Source organism: Cheilinus undulatus, linkage group 8 (assembly GCF_018320785.1).
Source record: "Cheilinus undulatus linkage group 8, ASM1832078v1, whole genome shotgun sequence".
Taxonomy (NCBI): domain Eukaryota; kingdom Metazoa; phylum Chordata; class Actinopteri; order Labriformes; family Labridae; genus Cheilinus; species Cheilinus undulatus.
In genome coordinates, this window is record NC_054872.1 from 35,059,484 (window position 1) to 35,072,736 (window position 13,253).

The window sequence follows — 13,253 nt, forward strand, 5'->3', positions numbered from 1 at the left end:
GTTTTCAGTTTGGACCCTTGTAAATTCACTAGTTTACAATGTTAAATTCTGACATTACAAACTTTAAATTTTAAAGTGCATGATGTAATAATTTAGGACTTTTGAACTAGAAAATTCTGAGTTCAGGTTCTTGAAAAAATACGACTTCATCATCTCAAAAATGTACTTTTAAATGTCACCTTTTTCCAAGAAGTGTACAGATCCTTTTTATTTTGTTAGACCTTTCAGAGGGCTCTAATACTACCTCTGCCATTACATTTTCAGTCATGACTCTATAAATAAAAGTTCGTTATAGGCGCTCCCCCCAAGGGGTGCCCGGACCCCAGGTAAGGAACCTTCACATGACAACAATGTAACAGGTGTGTGTAGACTTTTAGAGCCAGTGTAAAGCCAGACTACAGTTGTATGCAGCTAAAAGTTCCTGGCTCAGTAAAGAGGAGTGGTACGAGGATTTTACATCCTTCCTCATGAGGATCACACACAGCAGACAGTCGTAATGACTGTCACTACTTTTGTTTGAAAAACCAATAAAAAAACAAACTTTAGGATCATTTAAACCAGCATAAAGTGGTTCAGTGAGAACCAATCAAATCTGTGGAAATATCCTAGATCTAAAAAAACATGAAACATGAATAGGTTTGTTGATTTTTTTACTGCTTCATTCGTCTCTGTGGACTTGAAGTCGAAATTTTAGGCCCGGTTTAGACAATTTTAAACCAAATTCCAGATCCAGTTCAAGTCATGTCATCGACAGTTATTAGTCTAAATGAGTAAAACTCAATGTGTGGCTGCATTGGGAGTCTTCATTTCAAATATTTTTCACTATAAAACCTTAAAAACTTTCACCTCAGGAATTATCCATAACAAGTAACATTAATCAGTTTGTTTCCCACTCTTCTACAGGAGGCTTTAATTGTCAACCTTTATTTTTTCTCTTAGTTTTTTTCATCACCCTTATTTGTAATTCTTCTCCCTTTTTTCCCTTTTTTTGACACTTTTAATCATTTTTTGCTGCTTTTAGCCCATTTGTGCCACTTTTTCCTGTCAGTTTTGTAGTTTTTACCACTTTCATCCTGCTTTTTGCTATTTGCAATTCTTTCCCCTTTTTGGCAATTTTTTGGCCACTTTTCATCCAATTTAAGCTGCTTTTTGACATTAAATGACACTTTTTACGTTTTTGTCACTCTTTGCAGCATTTTGCCCATTTAGTCAATTTTCACAATTTTTTTTTACCACATTTTTGTCGCTTTTAACAATTTAACTCACTTTTCACATAATCTTTTTAGCCCATTTTGACACTTTTTGCCCCTTTCAGTCACTTTTCACCATTATTTTACCACATTTTTGCCACTATCTGACCATTTTTATCATCTGTAACTCCTTTTTTATGTCGCCTCTCACCCATTGTTGCTGCAGTTCCCATAGTTTTTGCCATTTAATGCCTATTTTTTGCCTATTCACCCATTTTTTTAAAGTCACTTTTTACTTTTTTACCACATTTTTGCCGCTTTTAGACCATTTTAGTCACTTTTCATTAATTTTTACTACATTTTTGCCACTTTCTGACCATTTTTATCATCTGTAACTCATTTTTTAATGTCACTTCTCACCATTTTTGCCACTTTACACCCGTTTTTTGCCATTTTATTCCAATTTTGCACCTTTTCACCTTTTTTTTTTTTTTTTTGCTGTTTTTGGTCGTTTTAATCACTATTCATTGATTTTTACCATAATTCTGCATCCTTTTGCTCATTTTAGTCACCATCCACTATTTTTAACCACATTTTTGCAGCTTTTTGACCATTTTAGTCATTTTTATTCATTTTTACCAAATTTTTGCAGCTTCTGACTGTTTTTATCATCCATAACTCCTTTTTTATATCACTTTTCCCCCATTTTTTGCTGCTTGTACCCTAGTTTTGGCCATTTAATGCCTAGTTTTTCACCTTTTCACCAAATTTTGTTTCTGCATTTTGGCCATTTTAGTCACTTTCCACTATTTTTTGCACATTTTTTGCTGCTTTCTGGCCATTTTTGTTATCTGTAACTCCTTTTTTTGACATTTTTCACCCAGTTTTTGCCATTTTATTCCAATTTTGATCCTTTATACCATTTTTCTGCTTTTTGACCATTCATGCCTCTTTTAATCCATTTTTGCCACTTTTCACCACTTAAAATTTGTCTATTGCAAAGGTATTTTTCAACAATTTGGCTCTTTCATTGAGCAGTTTTCAGTAACACTGGTCTAAATAATTAGTATATTTATTTTACTGCAAACTTTGATTAAAATATCTCATGCCATGTGTTTCTTCTTATGTCTGTGGTCTCTAACGTCATTAAAAATGTAGTTTGATTTAAAACAGTCAGACTTACTCTCAGAGCTGGTCCAGCATCCCCTGCTTGTCTTCGATCTGGTCTCTCACTCGGCTCAGCAGTTTGTGGTGAGCTTCTCTGTGGTTCTCTGGCTGCTCCTCCAGAGTTTTCTGTGCCACACAGACACAAAAACATTCAGCTATTTCACATTTCTGTAACAGAGATTCTCAGTGACATGTTTCCTCCTCACTTTTATGTCCCCGTTCCCATCGTGTCTGCCAGTGTCTTCCTTCTCCTTCTCCTCTCCTGACATCTCGTGTCTTTTCTCTGATGAAAAACAAAGAGGAAAATTCCATCAATCAACCTGTTTTTACTTGAGCTAAGATGTTTCAATGGTTAATATAAATGTGCGAACTGTGAACCTGCAGCTTAGTGAGCTCCTCAGTCAGAGCGTCCTGGCTCTCCTCCAGCTGTCTCTTCTTCTGCTCCATGTTCTGCATGTAGTCCGTCAGAGACTTGATCTTGGCCTGGTGCTGCACAGACAACACAAAAATGTGCTGTTTGTTTGTGCTGCTCTCTTCCTGCCAACGTTTATATGTTCCCATTTTTTAAATATCTACTTATTTTGTCTTTAACTGTCACTAGGAAGCAACCCGACTTCATCTGTCCACACAAACATTTGTGTGTCAGCCATGTTTGTCTGTTGACACCACCAGGAGGAAGGAAAGGTGTGCATCCATGTGTTTCATTGTCAGTCACACTGCCAACTACTGGCCTGGCATGCATACTACAGCAGTTTCAGGCACATTAGTAGATCTGATTGACATTTAAACAGCAAACCTTAAAAAAAGAAGAAGAAAAGGGATTCTGTTCTCAGAAGATAGTTTTTATGTAAAAATGGCTGTAGTGATAATCATGCTAAATGTGCTGCTTTTTGACCACAGAAATAAAAATGGCGGACTTCCTGTTTGTTTTACGGCATGGGTCCGAATGCTTTTTTGTAGAACTTAAAATGATGTATAAGCTCAAGAATTTTCAAAATCCTTGGATAATCCTGCTGCAGGGGCTGAATGTTCAAATTACTGTAGAGGGCGTTACTGAGTCAAAAAGCTAGCCCACCGACAATCATCCTATCAATCATCTTGTTTTACTACTGGGTGTTTTTCTGGCAAGGTTCATGGCTTTACAAGTTTTGTAAGCACTAGATAATTCTACTTCCTGTTACATGGCCAAAAAAAAATTGTCACCGCCACACCATTTTAGGTAAGGACTCCTGACCTTCAAATTTGAGTAATATCAACCTTGAGGGATGTGCATGGGCTAATTTCAGCAGGATTTGGCCAATCTTGTAATAAATGGAAGTTTTTAGTTAGCACAAGCCACTTTTATCACATGATGAAGCATTTCAATTTAAGAGGCTGCAATGGCCATGCCATTCGACTAATGAGAAAACCCCGAATAACTTTGGACCTAAGACATCTCTTCTTGCTCTACGCCAAAGAGGAAGTAGTTTGGATGAACGCCCCCAGACGAGTTCGTTCAAATACGACCCCTAAAATATGGCTTGTTTTACCAAAAAATTAAAAATGGCTGACTTCCTGTTTGACTTACGATATGGGTCCAAGAGGATTTTTTGTGCGTCCTGACATGACACATCTGCCCACACATGTTCGAAATCCTAGGTTAAACCTGCTGGGGGGGCTGAATTTTTGAAATGTTGTAGGGGGCGCCATTGAGCCATTAGGCCACGCCCACCTACAAATGAATATCAATCATCTCAGAATGCCAATGAGACACTTTTTTGTCAAGTTTCATTGCTCTAGATGTCTTAAAACCATTTGAAAAATCTACTTCTTGTTTCATGGCAAACAAAAATATCGCCATGGCCACACCCTTTAACGTAGCTGTTTGACCATTGTATATGTGTAAGGCCAACTCCTTGGGAACAGTCTGAGTGAATTTCAGAATGATTTGTCCAGCCATGTAGGTACTGCGATGTGAAATTCAGGAGTAGTGCCTTTTTGTTGCCAGAAGGTGGCGCTGTACAATTTTTAAAAAAATTTCAAGTATGGATGTGTTCTGGCCTGGACTGCTATCAAGCCCATGAAATTTGTCTCAGATATGACCATGTATACTAGAGTTATGAATGTTTGAACATTTTTGGCGAGACAAAATGGCGACTCTTGACTTTGTCGTCGCGTAGAGGCCACGCCCTCTGATGAAAAGTCAATTTTATTCTTCACAGAGCTAAATCCACATCTTTAGTCCTTCCTGACACAAATTTGAAGTGGATATCTTGGATAGTTATTAAACTGTAGCTTGCACCATAAACCTTGACATTTCCTGTCACCACTGGGTGGTGCTTTAATCTGTAGGAAATATGACGATATGAATGGATGCAGGCCATGATTATCAATATTCCTGAGCAATATGAGTCCACTTGGACAATGCACAGCTGAGTTATAAACTACTTCCTGTTTACCAAAGAAATATGCAAATTTTAGGGCTCGCCATGGCCACAACTTTCAACTAATGAGAAAACCCCAAATAACTTTTCATCAGCCATGTCTCATGTAGCTCTGTGCCAAATTACAAGTCGATCGGATGAAATCCCTCTGCGGAGTTACTCCAGGTAGGACCCCTGGAAAAGGCCAAAAACAGCCCCTTTTTCCCATACTGATTCAAAATGGCAGATTTCCTGTTGGAGATAGAGTGTAGGCCCTTGAGGCTTTTTTGTAGATCTCCCCAAGCCGCACCTGCAGACAAAATTTCATGAATCTATGACAAAGTCAAAGGAGGGGGCTTTAACTTTGAATACTGTTAGGGGGCGCTATTTTTGCAATTCTGAATTTTCATGTTGGAGACCCAAAAAATATCAAAATTTTCATGAGATCGGATGTACGTACAAAGTTTCCTGCAAATTCAGAAATGTTAAGGGTCTGAAAAGTCCATACAATGACGACAAATGCGTAAATAAAATAATCCTAGCAAATACAATTAGGTCCTCGCACCACTCGGTGCTCAGGCCCTAAATATTTGCTTATATTTTTAGACAATTTATGATAAAAAAGAATATAGCAAAAGCATACTCACGTTGAGCACAAATCACACAAGATTACATCAATTATATACATTTTTTTATTAGAGAAAAACTTTGTTTTATGGATATTAGCAACATCCTGTATCAGTCATTAGCTGAGTGGCAGTGAAGACAGGATCCACTGTGCCGTCATCTTGATCCATATTTCCTAACAGAGAAATATTTACAGATTAATAAAAACATTCAAACAATTAGAAGGTGAGCAAATAAAGTCAAACTCACCAGGATAAGGCCGTGGCTCTCCTAGGAACAATTGATGCCTCAATCAGATTTTTTGTCCACTCTTGAAAATAAAAACAGAAACTCATTAATAAAAGTATAGATTTTTTTCACGCTGACAGGGCTGCATATGAAGCATTCACAGCTAATTTCATTAAGACTTACCCTCACTCTGCAGGAGCCTTTGTCAGAATTGTCTGAGTCAGTGGCTGTAAATGTGCTTGGTGGATGTTTGGGGCAAGGCAAGGAGCTGTTATACTGCAGGTTTGAGATATCTAAAGACGAAGAACAAAAATGGACATGTAAGAAAAGAGGAAAAGTGACTTTAGTATACTGACACCCATATGTGGAAGGTCCAGTCTGGTTAATCAGTATTCCTGGCTACCAGTAAACCATGAAGACAAAAGAACACCCCAGGAAACTAACAGAAAAGGTTATTGGAAAGAGTACAGCAGGGGTAACCTTGCAAAGCAGATCGATATGCCCGATTCCGTGTTTGCCACAGGCTGGATTCAAACCCAGGTCTCCCACGTACATGGGTAGTGCCTTAAACCACTCGACCATCTGCACTCCCATAAACCGCCAGTTTTATTGGGAGTTGGCAACATTTCTTCGTTTAAGGAAAGACAAAGAACAGCAGTGAGTTGTTTTCTTTTCAAAAACGACAAAAGTCGTGTACTGACATGTCTACAGTTGCCATGGTTCGCGGAGTTTACTCTTTCTGTAGGGGCACACCTCGGAAATGGCTACGCCACGTGTTTTGTTGCTCTGACTGGCCCGTAAAGATGTGACAGACAAAAATGTTCATCCAACCACCCTCTGAGTTTTTTTTCAGAGGCTTAGCCCTTTCCCAAACACTGCTGTGAGTGGTTTTACAGATGGTTGTGTGAAACAAATGCATCTGGCATGCCAGCTTACGGCAGGGGATGGATACAACAAAGTTTCCAAGGCACTGAACATCCACTGAATTCAGTTAAATCAGTCAACAATATGGCAGAAACATGTGTAAATCTGACCAGAATCACCAAAAGACGTGAGAGACTCCTTGGTTAATTGTGAGAAAGTTCTTTGGTCTCTTGAGACCAAAATGATGCTTTCTGGCCATCAAACAAGATGCTATGTTTGGTGAACAGCCTCCCTACTGTGAAGCCCAGTGGTGGCAGTATCTTGCTGTGGGCATGCTTCTCAGCATCCCTGCAGCCTCAGCTAAAGGGGTATGTAAAATGAAAGCGGCAAAAATAGAGGAAAATCCTGGAAGACAATCTTATTCAGTCTGCAAGAGAATTATGGCTTAGGAGAAGATTTGTTTTCCAGCAAGTCGATCTGAAGCATACAGCGGAAGCTACTTAGAAAAGGTTAAAAGACAGCAAGGTGAATGTTCTGGAGTCAAAGCCCAGACCTCAAGCCAATAGAGATGTGGCTGGACTTGAAAAAGGCTATTCATGCCAGATCCCTGTGCAACCTGACAGAGCTGGAGCAGTTTTACAAAGGAGAGCCAAATTTTATTAACCATGACTGATTTATAAAATAAAAGGGGAAAAAATCCAAGGTGGTGAGAACTTTTAATAGGCACTGTATGCCAATATTCTTGTCTTTCATTTAAAATCAATTAAAGTATTGATTTGAATTGATGTTAGTGTTTTACATTTCTATTATTTTACACTTTGGCTAAAAAACAATAAATGTATTGACTTAAAGTGAAGAAAAAAAATGTCATGTAATGTAAGAATGTTTGGAGTGTTTGTCTACTAAATCTAGACTAAAATTCTTAAGAGTGAAACTGGCTAAAATCGGATGAAGAACATTTCGATCTAAAGAGTAAGACTAAATTTGACATAGCTGCCAAAATATTTCACCTTCCATTGAGAAAAGGAATACAGCAGCGCCCCCCTTCAGGAAGTCCCGCTTCCTAATTTGGTCCAGAGAGAGGAATGAGTTCATTCCATACGCCGGGTTCACATGGAAAGATTCTTCGTTTCTCCTCGTAAGTCGTCCAACAACACTTGGGTTGTCAAATGCAGCTTCAGAAACAGAGAAAACCAAATCAGCTACAAGAGAATGTTATACATTGCATACCATGCATAACCCGGTAAGACTCACTGTATGTTGGATCTGTGGTCAGAGTGATCTGTTTGGACATTTGATGTTGAATGTGTGGGTTCTTGTCCAGCATGATGAAGGTCACCTGCCGCCATGGACACGGCCATTCGAGTGTCGAATCAAAGTCTCCCGACACCAAACGCAGATACACTCCAAAGAAAGTTTCTCGCAGAGCGATCAACATTTGGTAAGCATAACCTTCAGGGGAGTACACCCTAGGGCTGAACAGGTAACTATTATAGTCGGTGCTCCTTAAGAGAGTTTCAAAGTCTGGGATCTCCCAGATATGATGTGGGCACCTGGACTCAGACAGGTTGATGTCATCAATGGAAAAACCTCCTGAAGACTCATCATTTCCTTTACGCACCTCAAACACGACCTTGAATGGCCTGGCAGCGTTCAGGGGAACCGTGTAAAATGTCCATTCAAACGTTGGTTCACCTGTAAGAAAAACACTTACATTATGGGTAGCCATGAATGGCAGTTTATTTAATACTGGTCAATCAATATCACTGTATTTTTCATCTTTAAGTAGCATTTATGTCCCTGATTTCCTCACCAGTGATCTGACCCATGAGGCGCTGTTCTCCTGTTGAGTCCGTCTCATCTTGAAACTCTCTGATCCAGATGTTGAGCTGATCTGACTCACTTCCACTGTGGTAATAGAAGAACTGGAGACACTGGATGTTACATTTTCCAGTAGGATTCATTTTCTCTGTCTCCAGTCTGGCTGAGTCTCCCTCCTGACCCAATTCTGTGCTAGCATGCATGAAGTAGCCTGAAAAGTGTTTTGTTAGACCATTTAACCTGTAAGCTTTAATGGTGTACATTCAAATTTCTACTTTGTTGGGATTTATCAGCTGTAATCCTGTTGTTATATACCTTAGAAAATAAGATTTACCTCTTGTCTTATTCAGCGTGGTGTGGTCAGTAAATGGCTGTCCAGCAGTGGTGCTCAGTCTTTTCCAGCCTTTGGCTGAACCTTTTTCACAGAGGCTCATCCCACAGACCCCACCACTAAAGTCACAATGACCCATGAAAGTAACAGATGCATCTGGGAACAAATAGCAGAAACTCATATCAAAGTAAAGCATGATTCAGGGTTTCCGGATCATGAGAAGCCTCCAAACTTACTGCAGTTATAAAGGCGGTTCAGCTTGTACACATCGGTAGAGCTCATTTCCATCCGCTGGCCAATTTGATCCTGATACTCCGGTAACTTTGTAGCAATCGTGTCTCCTGTATTTTTAGAGAAGACTCTTCTGCCGTAGTGCATCACTGAGAGGTAGTCATAAGGAGCATTAAATGTTGTGCTGGAGCTTGGGCTTAATTTCCTGAAATTTCTTTGGTACCCTGGAGACATACAAACATATGATCAGACACTTATTTCATCATGTATACACAAACAAACTAGATAAATGAAATATAAAAGAGAGATAGTAAAACAAGAAGATAAGACAATCTTGCTTATTGTCAAATGGACAGTGTCCTAGTAGGGGTAAGAAACCTTCAATATGGCGACAGATCACTGATGTAACTCGTGTGATAAAATAACCTTGTGCCAAATATCAATTTTATTTCAGGTAGCAGTAACATTGTACTATAAACAGATTCCCCTTAAACTAAATCTGTAAGTACCTAAAGTACACTCATGGTTCCCTGCTTGTCAGCCAGTTGTGTAACATATAACTGTCATTGAATCAGTGTATTGTGATGATTATTATGTGCTTCTTCACCTCGGCGCATGCTCTGCTGTGACGGTACGGTCTGCCTATCTATCTATCTATCTATCTATCTATCTATCTATCTATCTATCTATCTATCTATCTATCTATCTATCTATCTATTATTGACAGCCAGGTATCCCATATCATATCTTGTTTTGTTGTTTTACATCATGTCCTGTTGCATCAAAGTTTTTATGTTGTGGAAAAAGATTTTTTGAGTTTTCACTACTTGTACATTTATGTTGAGTTAACTTGACATTTTTCTGTTATATTACACCATAGAAACTTTCCTACACTTGAAAATTCTGTTTAAATCCAACTCAAACAAACAAACAAAACAAGTGCACACTGAACCAGGAAACACTTATCCATCATGTTTAATGAACCATCCAATGTATATCATAGTGGTACCCCACTGGTGGAACTCCTCTGACTGAGTCAGTAACTTCACTCATGGTGCAAAAATGTCTAATGGCTAAAGGCATTCTGGGAAAACTCTGCAGATTAAGGGATGATTGTCAAATCATTTTACTACAATAACAAAAAAGAACATTTAGAATAATTGATTACTGTCTACTTGAAACTAAAAATATGTTAAATCAGCTCTTACCCTTCGCCTCCACAAGTCAACTGTGCTGGCAGATGCAGCCAGCACTTCACAGTGACCACCAGCATCCCAGAGCAACCCCCCCTCCATGCTAGCACTCACCTTCCAACATCCCAACACAGAGACATTATCTTTCTTACGTACCCAGGCTTAGCAAGAGGGTGGGGGAGGCAGAGCTAGGGTGAGGTGCCCTGACAGGGAAAGCATTCACCCTGCCCGACAAGGCTGACGCTCTACCTCCCCCTTCTACCCGCCCTAGCAGAACTCATAATTACAACCATCACCCATTATACAGCTCCCAACCAGCATTATACCTCTTTGTTTAAATCCACTGACTGGCCTGAACTGCTTTATCTGACATCTCAATCTCTGTCTTTCACAAATTCTGTCCCTGATGCACTCTAATGGAACCACTGACCTCACTACAAATGCTCTACACCCCACTGGACAAATCATAAGTTGCCACCGCTGCTGTTCAGCTTCTGCTCCTAAATCTGGATATTCAAGCTTTTTCCTCTCATAGAGAATCCTCCCTGGGAACTGTCAGCTCAATAAAATTAACTATGTGCTGACTAGAAGACCATAGAACCATATCAGGTCTCAAACTTCTGCAAACTATCTCTTGTGGCACTAGTTTCCCTCCCAAGTCTACCTGAATCTCTAACATATGGTCTTGTGTCATATCGTATCCACAGAGGACAATAAAGAACATGAAATCACATTTTTGTCATGATCTTTTTCTCATTACTCAAAAATTCTAACTATGCAGATGAAATGATGAAAAAAAGGTTATATTTCTTACCATCTTTTATGTTTTTCCAGATGATGGTGATATAGTCGTCTCTGTCAGAACGTGCTTGTTCATGATACAAGCCCAAAGCATGGAGAAACTCATGCTCCACCGTACCGAGGTGATCACATCGCCGACCAATGGAGACTACTTGACCACTTTTAATAGTCTTTGATACAAAAGAGTAACACCTGAAGAGAAGACGAAGGTCACGTAAAACTTCTAAAAAGTGAGGGGTCAGATCCAAAGATTTATCATGTGTTTGAGGAGAAAGTTTTTACCCTGGATTCTTTCTGACTGAGAGGTAGAACTCCTCAGACTGTCTGGGTCTGAAATCAATACATGTCTTCAAGCGGAAATGTTCAAAGGCCTGCAGGATGACTCCTTTAGCATTCACATCTGACAGAACAGAGATATAAAAACATTTTTCAACAGCACTTTGACTTCAATCTCCACATATTTGACGGTGTTATAAAGGACACTGAGAACCACTCACCAAGGTTAGCTTCAAGCACATAAGGAACAGGGATGTCCCAAAGCTGCTTTCTGTTCAAAACAGCATTTCTGGCAACCCTTGTTTCTGCATTAATTTCCTGAAGTAAAAAGAAAGTGGTTAATTTGTCAACAGACAGTAAAAAAGAGTAGATGTAATGTGTATGGCTTACTTCCATAATGTCACCCTCAAGTAAATCCAGACCTGGAGGGTTAAAGAGGAAGATGATCACTTCTGTTATCAGAAGCAGTTTAAGTATTGCACAGAATATACACAGTTGCACAGAAAATATTCAAAATCATCTAACAGAGAGAAAGATGGAAGAAATGAAGGGGCAGCAGGGATATGATAATTTTTTTTAGTTGTATACAACAATAAGAGAAAAAAGAAATTTAAACACGTCATTGGACATAATGTAAAACTGAACTAATTTGTTTACTCATATCAATAATAGAACTAACTGTACACCATCCTACCTTCATTTATCTCTGTTATGTCCCAGTCTCCATCATCATCCATATCTTTAAAAGGAAAAGGTAATGTTATACAAGCTGACACTTTATCAGTAAATTCTACCAACATCTAAAAATAATTTATGATTGTTTCTAGCCATATATTGTAATAATATTTCATAAAACAAAATCTTACCTATTAATAAAGGCTCTAGAGACTAAAATGAACAGAAAACAGACTATTACAGCAAGTTAAGGGATCAAATGTGCAACTTTCATAGTGTTACAACTGAGTTATGTACTTACCATGGTAAGATGAAGTAAGCTTAACACAAAAATAATACAGAAGTCCATGATGGTGAATAAAAGTCCTCAAAAAAGTTAAAGAATGAACATGAAAATCAAGATTTTAGAAATAAAACAAATAGAAAAAAGATTTTAAAAAACCCAGCACCCAATAACCTCACTGCTAGAAGACTTTGATCACTTTTTTGCAATTTTATCTCCTTAAATATGAGAGTTTTCCCCTCAATTTAAAAGCACTGTTAATCTTGAAACAACCCATTTATATCCTTGAAGATCATGTCTTTAATGCCACTTCCAGAGCAACAGAATACAACAGAAGTCCCACAACTAGCAACCTCACTAAAACTTCACTAATTCAACAAGAGAAGAGTGTTTCCCCCTCAAGGCTCAAACAACAAGACCTATTTCAGTGTGTAGGATGTATAACTCTAAAAGTCTCTCCAAATATTCAGGATTTAGACAGGAATGCACTTTATAATATAAACTCTCATGTCATGTAGTACAAAAACCTCATTTTTTTTATATTCCTTATGTTTCACATCTTGATTAGCATTTCAGCCTACTGTCAGGGTTTGCAGGGGAAAAGTTGTACTTTACAAAAAGCCCCTCAACCAGTCGGTCATGTTTCTGTGACGGCTGTTAGTCTCACCAGTATGTTCTACTCTTGCCTGCAGCTCTGTAAATAAAGAAGGCATGGTGGAAACTTTCTTCTGTTACCGGGATGATTATTCAACCCGGGGGTGTCAAACTCAATCCCAGAAGGGGCCTGATTCTGAATTACGAGTCTGAGCAGAGGGCCTAACAGGTGTCCACATTTAACCAAACTGTCAACCTTATTTTCGCCAGTAATAATGGGGGAAAAAATTATTTTTGAGATTTAAAAGTCAAACTTATTTGTTCAAAATGTCAAAACACGGAATTAAATGATAATATAATGCTTTTAATAGGTAAATATACAAAAAAGAAAGTCACAATCATGTTTAAAGGCATACATATGGCTTAAAATTGAAAGTGGTGCACTTCAAAGGTCAAAATATGATATCAAGGTCGAAATAATAAATTTAAAAGGTCAAAATATTACATAAAAAGTCAAAATAATCAATTGAAAAGGTCAAAAGTTGAGATAAAAAGTCAAAATTATATATT

The 13,253-nt window shown here is 38.4% G+C and overlaps 1 protein-coding gene across 1 annotated transcript; it reads right to left on the reverse strand.

Moving 5' to 3' along the window:
* Nucleotides 1–2,375: 2,375 nt before the first annotated feature.
* On the reverse strand, nt 2,376–11,868 carry LOC121514164 (meprin A subunit beta-like). Its single transcript, XM_041794263.1, has 12 exons — nt 11,826–11,868; nt 11,522–11,553; nt 11,353–11,449; nt 11,138–11,255; nt 10,869–11,047; nt 8,867–9,085; nt 8,627–8,786; nt 8,292–8,509; nt 7,733–8,173; nt 7,489–7,653; nt 5,798–5,907; nt 2,376–2,483 (listed from the first exon to the last, which is right to left on the reverse strand). Exons 1-12 carry the CDS (start codon nt 11,866–11,868, stop codon nt 2,376–2,378), a joined length of 1,890 nt encoding a protein of 629 aa, XP_041650197.1.
* Nucleotides 11,869–13,253: the final 1,385 nt, after the last annotated feature.

Bases quoted from the DNA above. Each gene is read 5' to 3' on its own strand.
- LOC121514164 (XM_041794263.1), bottom strand. From the start codon at position 11,868: ATGGATGATGATGGAGACTGGGACATAACAGAGATAAATGAAG. The intron at 11,450-11,521 runs GTAAGCCATACA...TTTTTACTTCAG, and splicing joins TTGAGGGTGACATTATGGAA to GAAATTAATGCAGAAACAAG. The intron at 11,256-11,352 runs GTGAGTGGTTCT...CTGTTCTGTCAG, and splicing joins TGTGCTTGAAGCTAACCTTG to ATGTGAATGCTAAAGGAGTC.